General features: G+C 55.6%; 1 protein-coding gene across 2 annotated transcripts in view; it reads right to left on the bottom strand.

Moving 5' to 3' along the window:
• Window positions 1–309: 309 nt before the first annotated feature.
• The window catches only part of ZFAT (zinc finger and AT-hook domain containing), a 182,746-nt gene continuing 166,756 nt past the window's right edge, over window positions 310–16,299 (bottom strand). The window contains exon 16 of one of the 2 annotated variants that reach the window (XM_047726973.1): window positions 310–1,205. In XM_047726973.1, coding sequence (XP_047582929.1) covers window positions 966–1,205 — 240 coding nt within the window. In that variant the 3' untranslated portion in view covers window positions 310–965. Of the gene's footprint in view, window positions 1,206–1,235; window positions 1,985–16,299 lie in introns of those variants that run through there. The other variant, XM_047726975.1, reaches the window with a different exon arrangement.

Below are 16,299 nucleotides of genomic sequence, written 5' to 3'. Positions count from 1 at the left end.
GAACAACAGTGTGACACGAAGGCTTCTGTCTGCTGACTGCTACCCCCAAGGACAAGGCAGAAAGTGGGGGTGCACGCGTCTCGGCTCCAAAAAGCAGGTGCCAGGCTCCTGGAAATCAAAGTATGACCGTTCCCCTCCAACCACGGGCCGCAAAGCAAACCCTACATGGTTGCAGGAGGAGGGGCGGCGTTGTCTGCGTGTTAAGGCTTTGGATCTTGGATGGGGAGGTTCTGGGTGGGACCCAAACCCAAGATCTTGACTCAGAAGGGGAGGCGTAAACCATCCGAGCTAATGGAGGAACTGGAGGACTCAGGCAGAGAACATTTTTATTCTACCCACCACATCTCATAGAATGGGAGGGGAATAGTACAAAGTGCATTTTTTTTTAAGAAGCAAAAGAATTCTAAGACATAAGCTAAGCCCCCACTTGTCATGGGAGTGGGAGGGTCATCAATTGTGGTTACCGTACTCGGTAACAAGTGCCCTTGATTCGGGGGTGGGGAGGGGAGAATCTTGTAGATAAAGCCAGGACCCCCTCCCCTTCTTCCCCCAGGAGGTGATTCAAAACCATAAGGTCACTTTCTCTGTGCTGGCTGGCTCCCTTTCATCAGGCTGCAGAGCAGTCCCAGAGGAAGGTTCGGCACCTGGACAGGATCAAGGAGTTGGGTATAACTTGGGGCAGATGCTGATGGGGACTGGGTCCCTGCACGAATCTCAGAGCAAAGGGGCAATGCGGTGTGGGCCATGTGAAAGGTGGTTGCAAAATTCCTTCCAGAAGCAGAGGACACAGAATGGGGGGGGGGGTATGCATTTGTGTTGGACGTGGGGGCCCTGTGTTGCTGGTGATGCCAATCGCCTTGCCCACCCAAGGTAGGACAAGACACCCATGTGGCCGCCTGGGCAGGTATGGCAGAGGAGCCACGGAGAGCACCAATCCGTGGTGCCCATCTGACGCTGCATGTTCTCTAGAGCTCCTGGGCCTGCGGCCCCAAGGCCTGCTCCTCCATGGGCTGCATGGCTTCCTGCACGTAGACGATGAACTCCGAGGCCTCCCCGCCCTGAGTGTAGACAGTCACCGTCTCGATGCCCTCCACGTCGTCAGAGGACACCACCAGGTGGTGCTGCTCGGCCAGTTCCACAGAGGCCTGCTGGAGGGTCTCCTGGATCATGACCGTGTGGTTGGAGCTGGGTTCCTCGTCCGTCACCTGCGTGAGGGCAAGAGAAAGGTCACACAGGTCCTGCTTCTGGCTCTGGCCACAACATGAGAATCACAACTACTGCTTATGGAGTATCAAGTACGTTCCAGGAGCTTGTCCCTACTGCACGCCAACGCTCTATGTCTGTTCTCACCCCTGGTTTATGGATGGAGACAGTGAAGCTCAGTGGCAAAGCCCAAGTCGAAACGCAAAGTCCAAGCTCTTCTCTTGACGCCAAGCTGCCTCTAAGAGGTTTGCCAAGGCTGCCAAAGGCATGAGGGTTGGAAGGTAGCGTGCAGGTGATGTACTGTAACCGTGTGGAAGGTTAGCTGGGTGGCTCCTGGAAACTCATAGCTGGTCCGTTTGGCGGTGAGGAAGGGCCTAGGTTTATCCTGGGTTTTCTATCCTTCCACACACTGTGGGAGCTCAGCTCCCTGTCTGAAGATGAGTCTCACATTAGCAAAGAGTAGATGTCCCTGCAAGAATGACTTCCCCCAGCTGTGTCCATCAACACCCATGCCTTAGCCATGGCGGGAGGGGCCGCTGGGGGGACCCACCGTGGGGCTGGGGGGGCATCTGTCGGTGGAGGGGACCTGAATTCTACAGCCAGGCCTTCCTCGGCAGCTCCAAGCAGGCAGATTCCAGACAAAGCCAATTCCAGCTAGTGCCGAGGCCCCGCACCCCGACCCTGTGGGCTCTGGCCTATTTTAAATAACCGTCTTTGATCTTCAGAAGAAAAATAATCGAGAGAACATGGGGAAGACTCAGGAAGACCCGAGAGCTCGGAGCTGTAACAATAATGTAAGGGTTAGAATAGGAGCCCAGAAGTGGGTCTGGGATGGTTTAGGGAGGGAAGGAGAGAGCCCTCAGGTGTGTGCAGGGAGGTCAGGGAGGGGCCGAACGGCAAGGTGGGCGGAACACATGCCTCGTCCTGCACGGAGCAGGGCTCGGACTGCAGCTTGCCACTGTCCGCTGGGAGGCCAGACACGCACCCTGCTACCCTCCCATCTGTAAAACAGGGACGACTGCGCACTCCAGAGGATGGCTGGGGAGGTAAAGGAGATTCTATATGCAAACTGGGTGCTTGAGAACACCGCTGCCTCTCCAGTGCCCGTCGCACTCATTTAACGGTACTTTCGTGAACAGCGTAGGCTGAAAGGTGCGCTGCATGTCAGCTCCTCGTTAGTCTGGCCACGCTGCCAAGCCTCTGTCATCATAAGGTCCCAGCAGACTAAGCTCCGTGCAGACAGGGCCCGCAGTATCCTGGCACCGCTCCTTCCCGGAGCCAGGCTGGCCGCACACACAAGCACTCAGAATGTGCTGAGTAACGATCTGCCAGGTACTGGCTGATGTGACGCGCACTGCGGAAGTGGCCCGGTGGGAAAGACCCAGGAGCAGAGCTGAGATGTTCCCATCCAGGGCTGGGGAACCAGGGAAGGCCTCCGGAGAAGAAGTGGGGATGGGTTCCAGGAGAGGGGGCAGAAGGACCAAGGGCTCCTAGGACAGCCAGCAAAGGTGGATGTGCTCAGGTGGCCTCCGTGAGCGCCCCCTGCTGACGCTCCGACTTCTCTCCCAGCTGGTGTCTGGCACAGGATGCACCCCACCCCCAGGTCAGTCAGCTCGGTCTGAAGGAGGTGGGGGATGCTCCCAAGGCCTCCCTCTAGCCCTGTGACAGTACCATTCAGGGCAGGCTGTGTCAACAGGGTGATTATATTTAACTGAGAGAAAAATGGAAAAGCACCTCTGGGGCGGGTATCACACAAAGCTATGGATTGGAAGGCACTTCTAATTTGGACTGGAAGAATTCACCAGAAACCAGAGAACTATCCTGAGTGGAAACTATGAACACATTTAGCCTGATTTTGTTTCTCCAGAGTGAGTCAGGACCTTTTTTCTTTCTTCCTTTAGTGTTTGTTTCCATTTCATTTAAATGGGAAAATGTACTATGAACCAAGACTTTGGAAGTAAACGTTGATTTATTTTACACTGAAAGAGGGTGCCTGCCAGAAGGCTGGGGAAGGGTTGGGGGGACACAGAACAAATAGATTTCTCCTCTTAAGTATCAGGAACTTCTGCACCAAGGAAAAGGTGCGGGGCCAGGGCAATTTGTTTTTTGTTTTGTTTTGTTTTATGTTTTCTTTTGTTTTTTTTTTTTTTTTTTAGTTTCTTTTTTTTTAAAGATTTTCTTTATTTATTTGGCAGACAGAGATCACAAGTAGGCAGAGAGGCAGGCAGAGAGAGAGAGGAGGAAGCAGGCTCCCTGCTGAGCAGAGAGCCCGATGTGGGGCTCGATCCCAGGACCCTAGGATCATGACCTGAGCCTAAGGCAGAGGCTTTAACCCACTGAGCCACCCAGGCGCCCCATGGGCAATTTGTGCTGAGGTCCCAGGACCTCCCACGTGCAAAGCCAGCCTGCTGCACTTGATGTAAACAGACGACCTGAGCTCTGAGACACAGATGCTCCAGGGCGTGCACCGTGATCAGAGGGCTGTGACTGCTGTCAGAGCAGAAGCCTGAGATAAGGAAGCAGTCACATCAGAAATTCCCACTGGCTAAAATGCCCATCCCTCTGAACAACGCTAACGCCACGTGGGCCCCATACTGACAAGGGCCGAGAGCGGTCTACAAACGAGAGGACCCTGCACTGGCCTTCTGTTAGCAGGGGCTGCGGCCTCCTGTTTCCAGGACAGCTGAGTTCTCAGATACCACCCAGCGGGGATAGGAGGGTGAGATTTCAAGGTGACGGGAGGGTTGCTGCCCACAGATATGGGGAGGAAGACAGGCAGAAACCAAGATGAGGCCACCGGGCTTGAAATAAGGGGAGACCACGTGCTTCCTCTGGTTCATCGGAGCCCAGGGGCTGCTGCTTCGTGGAGGCTGGTGGTGTCTGCACGTGGCGGGAAAAGGCTTTGCAGGCAGAGAGCAGACAGTGAGCAAAGAGCAGGCATGTGTCCCCGGTCCTGCCAAGGTTGCCGGCCACCTCCCAAGCACCACGCCTTCTGGACAAAGTGCTGTCTTCCCCTCTTCCAGAAGGCTCTACACCATCTCCCACTGTTGGGCCAGCCTCAGCTTTCCTCACTGAGACACCCTCCCCCAGCTTCCGTAACCCTCCCCTGGGCTCTGAGCCCTCTCGCAGATTCCAGGCTCCCTGTTTCCTCGGCCTCCTCTCTGGACCCCTCTGCGTCGACACTCTGCTCCTGGCTGAGCCCAAGACATCGAGCTACAGACCACAGCGCCATCTGCTCCTGGGTAAGGCGGGGGGGCCTGGGGACATTTGTCCAATGTGCCAAAGTCACAAGACAGAGGGAGTGCTGGGAAGGAGTGGCAGGCGAGGTCCTGAAGAGCCTCCGTCACCAGGTGACGGGCTGAGATTTCATTTACAAAGGCAAACACGGACAGTTTTCAAAGGAGGGCCTTCGTCACCGGCTCCACAGCACCTGCCGATGGAAACCTGCCTAACGTGAAAGGCTAAAACTGAGAGTCTACTCAAAGATAATCCTTTCTCCTCCCCCCCCCACCAATTTTCAGCTCCAGGGTTTTGTGCAACAGAACCACCATTCAATCCGTCCACTAATAATTATAAGAGCACAGTAAACCTTAGGGTTTAATTCAGCAGAAAGAGTGATGGAGACGAAGGTGCACGTGCCTTCCACAGACGTCCCGCACGGAGTACCCTCCTCGGCAGGCACAGGCGTACCAGGTCACCTTACTGAGTCCCCCGAACAGAACTAACAACAGCTAACAGGGTCCCCAAAGCCTGGCCATCGCCGGCCGTGGGGCAGTGCTTACATTTTCATGAGCTTTCATGGGCGAGTGGCCCAGCCGGCCCTCCAGCTGCCACGGGGAAGAGAATGTTGCAGGAGGAAGACTGACCGGGGTGGGGGGCTAAGCATCGCCCTTCCCTGAACTTGTGCTGGCCGTGTTCGCACAGCGTCTCATGCTAGGCATTTCTGAGTGAAACTGCTGGTGGGCCAGGGACTCGCCCAGGGTCAAACAGCTGGAAAGTAGCAAGAGTGGGACTGGGCGGCCGCTCATGCAGAGACCCGCGTCGGCCGGTGTGGTGTGACAGCGACGGACGGGATTACACGTCGCAGATCACCAATCGACTGGGTTAAATCGTTACTTCACGCAATCCCGTCACTTTACAGCTGCCTGCAGAGCTCTCAACCATTTCCTCCATTCAAAGTGATCTCTCCGGTAGCTTCAACTATTAGCTCAGGCTCAAAATTGTTCCCCACAGTAGAAATAATACGGCTTCATGATGTCATTATCCCCTGAGATGGGGACTCCACTTTCCCCAAACGCTGTATCTAACATATCTTCCAGCTAAATTATTAGCAGCATAGATAGCTTAATAGAAAGCCTTAACCCGGGGCGCCTGGGTGGCTCAGTGGGTTAAAGCCTCTGCCTTCGGCTCAGGTCATGATCCCAGGGTCCTGGGATCGAGCCCCGCATCGGGCTCTCTGCTCAGCAGAGAGTCTGCTTCCTCCTATCTCTCTCTGCCTGCTTCTCTGCCTATTTGTGATCTCTGTCAAATAAATAAATAAAATCTTAAAAAAAAAAAAAAAAAAAAAAGAAAGCCTTAACCCGGGGGACTGTACAAATTATTCCCTAAATCAGGCTCTGAGTTCTGCAGCTCTGCCCACCTCAAGTGTTCTAGAATCGAGAGCAGATGGCTGTCAGGCCCAGGCACTCTGCTGGGCTCCATATCCGCTCAGGAGCGTTCGCCTGCCGACGCCCGGTCCCGCTTCTGGCTGCCAGCCCCCTCCCTGTCCGCTCAGGGGCAAACACTGATGGAGACTGGGAACATGAGACATGGCCAGTATCTCACTGTCTTGTTTGCTCCCTCTTCCCCTGCCTGCCCTACGTGCTCCCCTTCCTCTCCAGTACCCTCTCCACTTTTCTTTGCAAAAACCAACCGAAGCAGGCAAACCTCTTCCTCAACGTTCAAGAAACTCCCCAGAAGTGCCCCTCGCTGGGGGGGGCCCTCCTTAAGGAAGAGGGGTTCCCTGTGCCCACACATGTGTGCGGCGCCCCAGTGGAGCTCACATGGTGCTGATTCCCAGTCTGCCCTGCGCAGATTTCCCCGATACACCCGCAGCTTCTGGAAAGCAAAGACAGGCTCCTCCGTCCCAGCCCAGTGCCACAGTACTGGTAGGCCCACGGGGGGCACTGGTGGTACCTCCACAGCATTCCGTGGAGGGAACCTGGAAAGCCACGATAGACAGAAGAGCCTGGCACTGCCCCTACCTCCAGGCCAGGCCATTGCGGGCCCTTGTTTCTGTCAGACAGGAGCCCACCCAGACCACAGGGGGGCTGGCAAGAGACAAACTGTCCATGGAAGGACCCCTTGTGGCTCCCAAAGTCCCCGCAGCCCATCTCCTTACTTCACAGGAGAGGAGCCAGGCTCAGAGAGGAAAGAAGCCGCCCGGGACACACAGCTGGACCCAGAAACTGGGTCTTCTGACTTTTGGTCTGTAAACTCTCTGCTCTGCACCAAGTGGCCTCACACCAGACCACAAAGAGGGTCTGGTTCCTGGAAGAACACCGTCAAACACCTCGCCTGGTGCTGGGCCTGTGGGTGAGCCCGACAGGGATTCTTCTGCAAACATGGAACCACACTGAGGACACACCTGACGCCAGCTCTGAGAGGAGACGTTTCTCGCTGCTGAGACTGTCGGTGCCGTCTGCGACAGGACAGGAGGGAGACGGGCCACGCGCTGCATCAAGCATTTCGCTTGTGCCGTGAGGATGCTGTCCCCAGCTCCAGGGCACGGGTGCCCAAGGGAGGGGAGGGCACCGCCTCTGGCCTCTGCCCTCAGGCCCTGCCCGCACTCACACTCACCCATGCTCTTACACCCGGCAGGGAGCTACCTCAGTCCAGGCTACACGGTCACCCCCCCGCCACCCCGCCCGCTGTTACGTCTTCAATGGGCAGACAGGGGATCTGGGGTCCTCACCCATAGCAAGGGACTCCGCCAGGAAGGACCCCACAATGCCAGGACCACCCCTTCTTCTTGGTTCTCAGGCTGGCCTCCTGCATTCAACCCGGCACCATCTGTTTTCCACAGCTTGACTCCCTCTTTAGAGAGAACACGCCGGTGGGCTCTTCTGTCCAAGTTCGCGTGCCTCAGACACAGATGCTCCCAAGAAGGGCCTTGAGGGCACAGACAGCAAGGACAGCTTCCTGCCCCAAGACCTTGTCCTCAGGAACCCTGATGCAGGCCACAAGAAGTACATGGAGAAGGTTGTCTTGCCAAACAAGAGGACACTGGGGAAAGCAGTGTCCCTTGGTGAAGCCAGCCCCGGGACGACACTTCAGCTCTCCACAGCCTTCCACATGCGGACTCAAGCCCCTGCACGCATCTCCTGTGCTACACACCACACCAACTACCGTCCCCCCAGGACACCAAAACAGCCCAGAGGCATTCGAGGACATCACTACGTGACAAAGACTAATTATGGGAAGAGAGAGCTGTGTCTCTGGGCCAAATCCCGCAGAGGTGGTGGTGAGTAGAGAGGAGAGGCTGTCGCCGGCTGGGCATTTCACACACCACGTTCCCATGCGGCCGATGGATGACCAGACGACACGAGCACGTCACGCCCCCACCCAGATAACCTCCTGGTGCCCCAAGCTTGTGCCAGCCAGAGGGGCTCCGGGCCACAGAAGCTCCTCAGAAACCCGACCACCTCAACAGACCCCTGCACTGTCCGCGCGGACGCCAGAATCCCCAGGCAACTGTTGGCCCCATCGAACCTAGCGCATTATTTAAACTTGGCTCCTAGCTCGGAAATAAAAGACAAGGAGCAAAAGAAAGATGTAAAACTAAGAGAGGCCCTAAAATGAAAAGAAACCAGAACGACACCTATCGGGATGTCCTTGCTTTACGTCTGTTCACTTGAGGACCCTTTGGAATGAAAACAGCACCAAAGCGGCTCCACGAGGATGCTGCCCACAGGCCAGCGCCGTCCCACAAGCCTGCTGCCCTGCAAAGGTGTGGGGAAGGCCATGCGCACCTGCATGTGGGGGACTCTGGTCTGGGGGTCTCTAGGGCAGGGGCCCTCCGCATTTTTAGGGGGAAGAAACCCCCTCGTCACCTCTGCCACTGCAGGAAAGATCACAGCCCTCACACCTCCCAGCCGTCTTCAGATATGCCAGACCACGTTCTTATTTATTAGACTGAGTCTGGGGGCGCAGCCCTTTCTCAGATGTCGCTAACGCCCTTGAGAGGGAGGGCACCCAGGGCTGCAGGCCAGGTGATGAGCAGAAAAGCCCACCAGCTCTCCTCCTGCTGGCACCGTGGTGGTTCTTAGGACCTGCCGAGAGCCGGCTGCATCCCCGGCCCATGGCGCTGCAGGATGCAGACGAGACACAGACGCCATCAGGACGGCAGAGCCCCTGTCCAGAGCATCGAATCACAGGATGTAATGAGCACCATGATGGGCAGGGCTGCCGGAGGGCGGGCGTGGGAGAGGCGAAAGATCTAGAACAGCTGAACTCCCAGGAGGAGGCAAACTGGAGGAGGCCACGTATGTATGTGTGGAGTGTGAGTGCGTACATGCACGCATTTGTGCATGTGTGTGCGTGTGTACACAGGCAGGGTATGTGTGTATACATGAGTGTGGGCACACATGTGCATGCGTGAGGGTGAGGTGTGTATACATATATACACCCGTGCACGTATGTGTGCATTCCTGTGTCTAGAGGCAGGTGTGTGAATCTGTATATGTACACAAGTGCAAAAACGTGTGGGTATGCACACATCTCGCATGCATGTGTGTGCACGTGTATATGGGCAGGATGTGTGTGCCTGTGTCTACAAGTGTGGGTTTGGGTGTGGAACGACCGTATACAGGCCCCTAAACTTGTGTCACACTCCTGCTCTGTCCTTCCTGACACTTCCTGTTACACTTGCTCAGCCTGCACCTTACGACACTACTTCCTTCCTTGTGTATCTGTCACTTCTCAGAGTGATCTTAACAGGTGGCCCTTTACAGTTCCCAGAGCCTTTCCAGAGTCCTTACCTCATTAATTCTCACACAGTGCTCTGAAGAAGGCAGGGCAGGGACGACTGCCGCCCTGTCTTTCTGAGAAGTGGTTCCCCAAGTGTATGAGACCCCACAGCTAGTAACAGGTGATTCTGGAATGTGGAACCAGGTAAGACCCTCGAAGGCCTACAGTCTTTCTGACAACCTCTGTCTAGCATTTGGAGGCTTCTTGGGACCCTCAGGATGAAGCCCAGCTCCCCAGGGGAGAGACAAGGACCTTCCTGCCCTGGCACCTGCCCCCCTGCCATCTCCCCCACACTGCCCATGCTCATCTCGGGTTCCTGAGAACACCCATGTTCTCTCCTGCCCCTGAACCTCTACCCTTGCCGTTCCTCTTGCATGAAGACCCCCCCACCCCCGACCATCTTTCCCTTGAGAACCAGTTGTACGCCCTGAGCAGCACGCCCAGAGCTGACCTCCATCACCTGGCGGACAGTAAACAGCGAATCCCTGTTTCTTGGATGAATCACTGAAGAAATGAGTACAGGGCAAAAGTCTACAACATGTGGCACCCTTGCTAAAACAAAACAAAACAAAAAAAAACCCACCAAATACTGCTTTGCTGAGAGGGTGCCGGTCCCAGAACGGAGCCACAGCCCGGGACACGGGTGAGGCCCCTTAAAAGCCTGTGTCTCCAACACACAGCGTCACCAAGGGTGTCGCCGCCGCTGCATGTTAGACCACGTCACACGGCACTAAAGGGAACGTTTCAGGCGTTTCAGCTCAGAGCCAGGGCCAGGGCTCTTGCCTTGTGCGGGTCCTGGCGACCCCTGGGTCCATGGCCAGGTGGAGGCTGTGGCCGGGGTGGGGTCCCGGAGGAGGTGGCCCTGGTCCTGAACACCATGCAAGGCCCAGATGGCGGACCCCTCCCCAGGTCCCTTCCACTGCAGGAATTCTCAGACTCCGCAGCGTGCTAACAAGAGAGCGCTGCACATAAAAAGCCACATACAACCAAACAACAAGAATGACAGAGAACCCTGCAGTCGATTCTTTTAGGTGAAACGTTCCTCTGTGCATGTTTAAGCTCTGAGGAAGAAGTCTCATTTTTCCCAGTAATTGAGGTTTCACTCACTGCTGAAATTATAACCAGCAAGAGCTTCCTCTAGCGTTGCCAGAAGCGGGACTGGCAGACCCACCTCACGGGGCTGGCAGGCGAACACGTTTACCCGGGCTTAGGTGTGGTGTTGTCTGCGTCAGAGACAAAGGGACAGTGGTAAACACTGTCCCAATTTAGAGAAGGAAGAAGAGGTACAAATGGATGTGGTTTATGAGAAAACCTTGTAAATTCCCAACTCCAGAAATATGTATGTAGATCCAGGACCAAAAGAAGGGTATTATGAGCAAGAAATTTGTGGCAACATCAAAAGATATTCACGGGCAGGGAGAAACCGTTCCACACATCAATGAAGATTTAAAGCCTTTCAAAAAGGACAAAATGCACAGCAAGGGAGGAAGGCCGTGATTCATCCTTCCTGGGGAGACAGCGTAATGCCTCCGCCCTATTTTTCTCTTGGTTGTAAGTAGACAGTAGATGCTCTTTCTTTTCTGAAAATACTGATCCTATAAACAGTCCAAAGTCCAAACAGGTTGTAAAGACGGCTCGCTGCAGGCAGTCGCTGCCATCCCCAAGGGTGTCCTGGCTCCCAGAGATGCTGCGGGATCCGGTGGGCCCACCCTGCGGCAGCCCCATTCCAAGGCCCCAGGGCATGGGAGACCTCCTGCACGTAGCGCCCTTGTCCACAGGGTCCCGAGGGCCCACCTGCAGAGAAGGGAAGGGCCAACTCCCTTTGCTGTGACAGGGGCACGTGGAAAGACGGCCCTACTGGCCCCGTGTCTATCACTAGACGAGGATATTTCTGTGTTGGCCAAACCAGCTCACCCTGCAGAATGGATCTAGCAATAGATATCAGGGCAGCAAAAATGGCTAAGACATCCGATCTTTCTCGAACTTCTCAAGGGTCTAAGCACAGTTAGTGTGGCCTCTACTATCAAGTGAGGTAAAAAGAATCCTTGCCTTGGAAACTGCGGTAAAATGGGGTGTACAACGTGGTCTAAGCACGTGGGAGAAGCAAGGGATGGCGGGGCTGGTGCCTGGGCAGGACAGGTGGTCTCGTGTGGTGCTCACGACAACCAGAAGGTACCATCCCCCCCGGGGCGGGTATCTGATGCCCGTCCATGTCCCCTTCCAGACCGTGCCACAGCACCCAGCTCACAGCGGCGCCTGACACACATCTGAGTTGAATTATTCAGGAAATACCGTAAAGCTGAGCTCAAACAGAACCAGAGCACACTCCCGGTGACAGGGAAGGAGGAAGGCAGCAGCTTCTTACCGCCTACGAGCATCTTTTGATATTTAGACAAATTTATTGTGCATAACGTTTCCCTTTCTTGACCTTTAAGGGCCCATGTATTGGGCTTCTGTTTAGTGCCAGGCCCTGACGGAGGCGCTGTGCTTCCCTGTGGGGCGCCTCCGACGGGTGGGGGGGGGCACCACTTGCTTCTCCTCACAGGCCCCACCCCTGCCTGCGGGCCCAGCCACAGATGGCAACTCTCAGGGTCACTCTTCTCACCGAAACCTCCCTGTTGCACTTCGAGAACACCTCCCTCAGCGTGTCGCTCAGAAGACAAGCCCTCCACCCTCCTCCTTGGTTTTTCTCACAACCACCCCCAACAACCACCCCTGCGGGCCCTGGCCTTCCTCAATCCTGCCCTGACAGGCTCAGCAAAGATGTGGTGACGTGACAGACCCCTCTGCCTCCGCCCCCTGCCTTGTTCTGCCATCCCAAGGGCCCCTCTCTGTGCTGGAACCACTTGACTTCTTCTGTCAGCGGATGCACTCCCCTGGTCCCACAGCCCGTGGCCTCTAGCAGTTTCCCCGGCCTTTTGTATAGGGACCTGCAGCCTCCACAAGCCCGAGCAGGCAAGGAAAGTGAGCCGGCAAGAGCCTGCTGTGCCCCTCCCAGGCACCCCACCGAGCCACGGACCCCACGGAGGAGGACAGACCCCCAGGGGTGCAGCGTTTCCACGTTCTGCTTCAAGAACGTTTACCACAACACATCTTAAACTGTTTCCATCACTCGTCAAATGTACCCCGATATGTTCATTAGTAGCAGAGGGGATCCAAGAATAGAAACAGGAATTGTGGGTCCGTCATCCTCGGAGCAACAAGGCAGCGTTGATACCCACACGCCCCTTTCTTTGCTGTTTGTACTTGTCTCTATGAAAATCTGCCAACCTTGGCTCTCCCTGGAACGTTCTCCTCCCCGTGCCTGCTCTCCTGTCTGTGCCCCTTCTGGCACAGAACCCCTTCCCTAACTCCCCTTTACTTTGGGGCAAGTGGCTGTAGGATGTCCTCGGCCCTTCCACGCCAGTTGCCCCCCACACTCCCCCTGCCCTCTCTGGTGGAATTCCTCAGAAGGGCTCAGCAGCAGGGCTGGGAAGGGGGTCAGACTGTTGCCAGCCACAACTCTGTTTGTCTACATGATGCAACTGTTTCCCCGTCTGGACCAAGCAACGGATGCTCCTATGAAACCCTGGGACTCCTAATGCCAAGCACAAGGCCTCGAGAGCCATGTTAGTATTTGTTTGCTGGACAGAAACTTCCAGAAGCAGGAACAACTATGGCTGAATTCGACATGCACAGGAAGGGGATAAGGAGCTATGGCACTCCCAGGACGGGAGGAAGGATGTACTGAAGATGCCCTCAGAGTCCATGCGGGTGATCACACGTGATCTGCACGTTAGCCCCGTGGAGCAGGTGCTAGTATTTCCCATTTTACAGATAAGAAAACAGAAATTCAAAGCAGAAAAGTGTGTTGTCCAGGATCATATACCAGTAAGGGGCAGGCTAGCTCCCTTTTAGCCATGTGTCACCTTCCCAGCTTTGCCACGCACGGGCTCCTCCTCCACCCCTGTGACGTGGCCAGGGCGACGCTCATGAGGTGGGTTCCCCAGGAGACACGCTGCGTGCGGGGCCCCCGTCTCAGAGGCCTGCACTTCCCGAAGCCCGGCACTTACAGTGGCTGCGGCCCACGAGGCTGTTCAGCCCGAGGCATGGGGAAGGCACCCCGGGCCCACCCGGCTCGGACGCCCGACATTGGATCCTCTGTTCATGATTCTCAGCACTCAGGAAGCCTCTAAACACGCCAGGCCCTGAGCCCTGAGCTGGAGATCCCACGGGGAAGAAGAGCCAACCCCACTATCCGCAAGCCCCCCCATCGGATGCGGAAGGCAAAGGCGTGTATACGGGCCTGCGATGATGTGGTCTGTGACAAAGGCCCCAAGAACAGTAATGAGTGGGGCACCCCTCAACACACCTCCTGTTTCTCCACTGCTGGAGGACAGGAGAGCTCTCCCGCCCAGGTGCGGCCCCTAGGTACTACCTACTCCCACCAGAGGGAAAGCCTGGAGGCATCGATGGCCTTCCTGCTTCCCCTAGGAGCAGCCCCAGGTTCGCTCCCCACTCCTGCCATCTGCAACTGGAGGGAGGTGGGAGATCTGAGAAAAGTGGCTGCCATGGAAAAGCAGGACTCATACTGTGGGCTTGTTAGGGCCAGTCCCCTGAACTGGTTGTCAGACTATCCACCTTCCTCCCCAGTTAGGAAATGAGGAAGGGGGTAGGATCCAGGGGGCCAGCGCTCTCCAGTCCTCCAGTAGAAGAGAAACTGGGTGGGGGGGTGCCCCACTCATTACCGTTCTTGGGGCCTGTTACAGACGACAACCTCATGGGCCTGTATTCATGGCTTTGCCTTCTGTGTCAAAGGCAGGGAGGCTCGGTGAGAGTGGACTTGTGCTCTGACCAGAGTCCCCCACTGTGCAGCACGGCTGGCCTGCCCCACATGAACCGCCCTTCACTTCTCATCTGCATTCCACGGGGCTCCTTTCCTTTCACCGCCTAACCAAGGACCACACAGGGAGCGGCTCAAAACACAAAGATACAAATGCTTCTGCTTCTAATGTCAGGGAAGTTTGCCATCAGGTGAGGAAGTTCTCTGCTTTCAAGGGCTCAGTGGACTAGATAAGGCCCACCTGGCCACTCTTCCCATCTCGCAGTCAGCTGACAACACAACCAGAGGAGTAGGGCTCATCCTATCTACAGGCTCCGGAGAATACCGACGTGGACTTGAGAGGTCAGAGAGGGCAGGGAGTGTGGCCCTGAAGCTGACATCAAGCAACAGAAGTGAGCCTCGCAGAGGCTGGCGATGGGCATTCTGGGCAGAGGGACGAAGGTGGGAACAGAGGACCAACAGGCAGCCCGATGGGCAGGTGCCTACGAAGCGAGGGGGTGGAGGGAGGCAGGAGGGCCAGACTGCTATGGGAGGCCATGGTGAAGTCCTATTCCCAGTCTACTGGAGACTTTCCAAGTTACTGGGTGGTTTTAAGTGAGAGATGCCGGAATCTCGCTTACATCTGGAGGAGCTCACTCCGTGTGCTACGTGGAAACAGCAGCAGGCGTACAGGAAAGGAGACCAGTGAAGAGAAGGTCCGTAAACCAGGGTGGGGAGAACTTCTCAGACTCTGTCTTGCACATGAATCAAGGGTGACCAGGGCCAGGGTAACATGCAGTCTGATGTGGGGGGTGTGGGTTGGAACCAGACCCTCTGCGTTTCTAACAATCTCCCTGAAGCTAATGCCACTGGCCCAGGGACCAAGTCTGGAGCAGCCGCTGCTTAGACGGAGGTGGCAGCCTTGGGACATGGGGATGTGTGAGATGTGTTGTGGGGGGAGATCCCACGACAAGGGGAGGACATGCTGACAGTCACGTGTGGGGGTAACGCAGACGCCCAGGTTTCGGCCTGAGCACTGGAGCGGAGAGCATGTGCTCACAGGATGGGGAAGCCGACAGAGCCGGGGAGGGAGGGCTCTGAGGTCCTGAGTGCTTGTTTGGGGGAACCCCTCTGAGCAGTATGGAGGCCACTGCTTCAGTGGGAGTGATAAGCAGACCCAGCTGGCGGCAGCACCACCCCAGGACACACTCCAGGAAGGCCAGGGCCACATTTCCTTTGGATGGGGCCCCCAGTCCTGGCTCCCTGTATCAGGGTTCTCGCAGCCCCGCCTTTGCCACAAACCAGAGGCAGAGTGAGTGATCTCAGCGGGCCAGGGCAAGCGGCAGAGACGGGAGGAATCAGTAAAATTGACCTGCCCCAGCCCAGGCTGTGATCGGGAACTGGGCACCGGCCAAAAGCAATCAACTCAACGGCATAAAACTCAAAGTCGGATTCTGCAAACAGCACCAACAAAGCTACAGCTTCCTGGGGCCCAGCGGCAGGAAAATCAGAGCTTAGGGAAAGGAAGAGAACAGAGAAGAAAAGTTCAACGGACTGACCCCTCCAGGCTGGCTGAAGATGCTCTATATAACAAGAGGGCCAGAATGAAACTGGGAAACCTTTATCCACTATTTTTTCAGACAATTTCCCACATGGCCAGAGGAAGATCATGGCACTTATTTTTCCTTTAAAATTTCACAAAGAAGTGGAATTTTCCATCACTACCAGAGGATAAAGAAACTCAGCAAGTAATAAGACAGACGGGGATGAAGACGCAATTTCTATCATCGCCAGAAATCACAGCTGAAACCGATGTCTCTGGAAGTTTTATTTAAAATAAAGAGAAAGAAAGATTCAAATGGCTACGGGAGTACTAAGGAAGGCTTACAAAGGACAAGAGGTGGCATTAAGTGACAAGGGAGAGTAACCCACTGCCAGGACCCTGAATGAACTGTTCGTCCCTGGATCTACACAGCGAAGGTCGCCGTTCAGCAGCGGCGGAATGACGTTCTGTAAGGCATGCGATCTGCGAGAGTACTGGAGAGGAGGCTACCTGGGCGCGTGATTAGGAGCGTGACGTAATCAAAGCTGGCAGGGTGCCAGGATGAAATAAATTGTACCGCCAAGTTCTATAGGCAAGAGGCAAACCTCACTAACCAAAACGTGCTGTTGATAATCGGTTCTGTTACAGTAAGTGAGATGATAAGTGGAAAAAAACAAAGCAAGCACTCCTTGCCACTTCATAATTCCATAAAGCTCAAAAGGAGTGGGAATAAAAGAGAAAACAC

The sequence above is a fragment of the Lutra lutra genome, chromosome 4 (genome assembly GCF_902655055.1).
Source record: "Lutra lutra chromosome 4, mLutLut1.2, whole genome shotgun sequence".
Classification (NCBI taxonomy): domain Eukaryota; kingdom Metazoa; phylum Chordata; class Mammalia; order Carnivora; family Mustelidae; genus Lutra; species Lutra lutra.
Note: the sequence above shows the minus strand (reverse complement) of the source record. Positions and strands in the feature narration are given on the sequence as shown.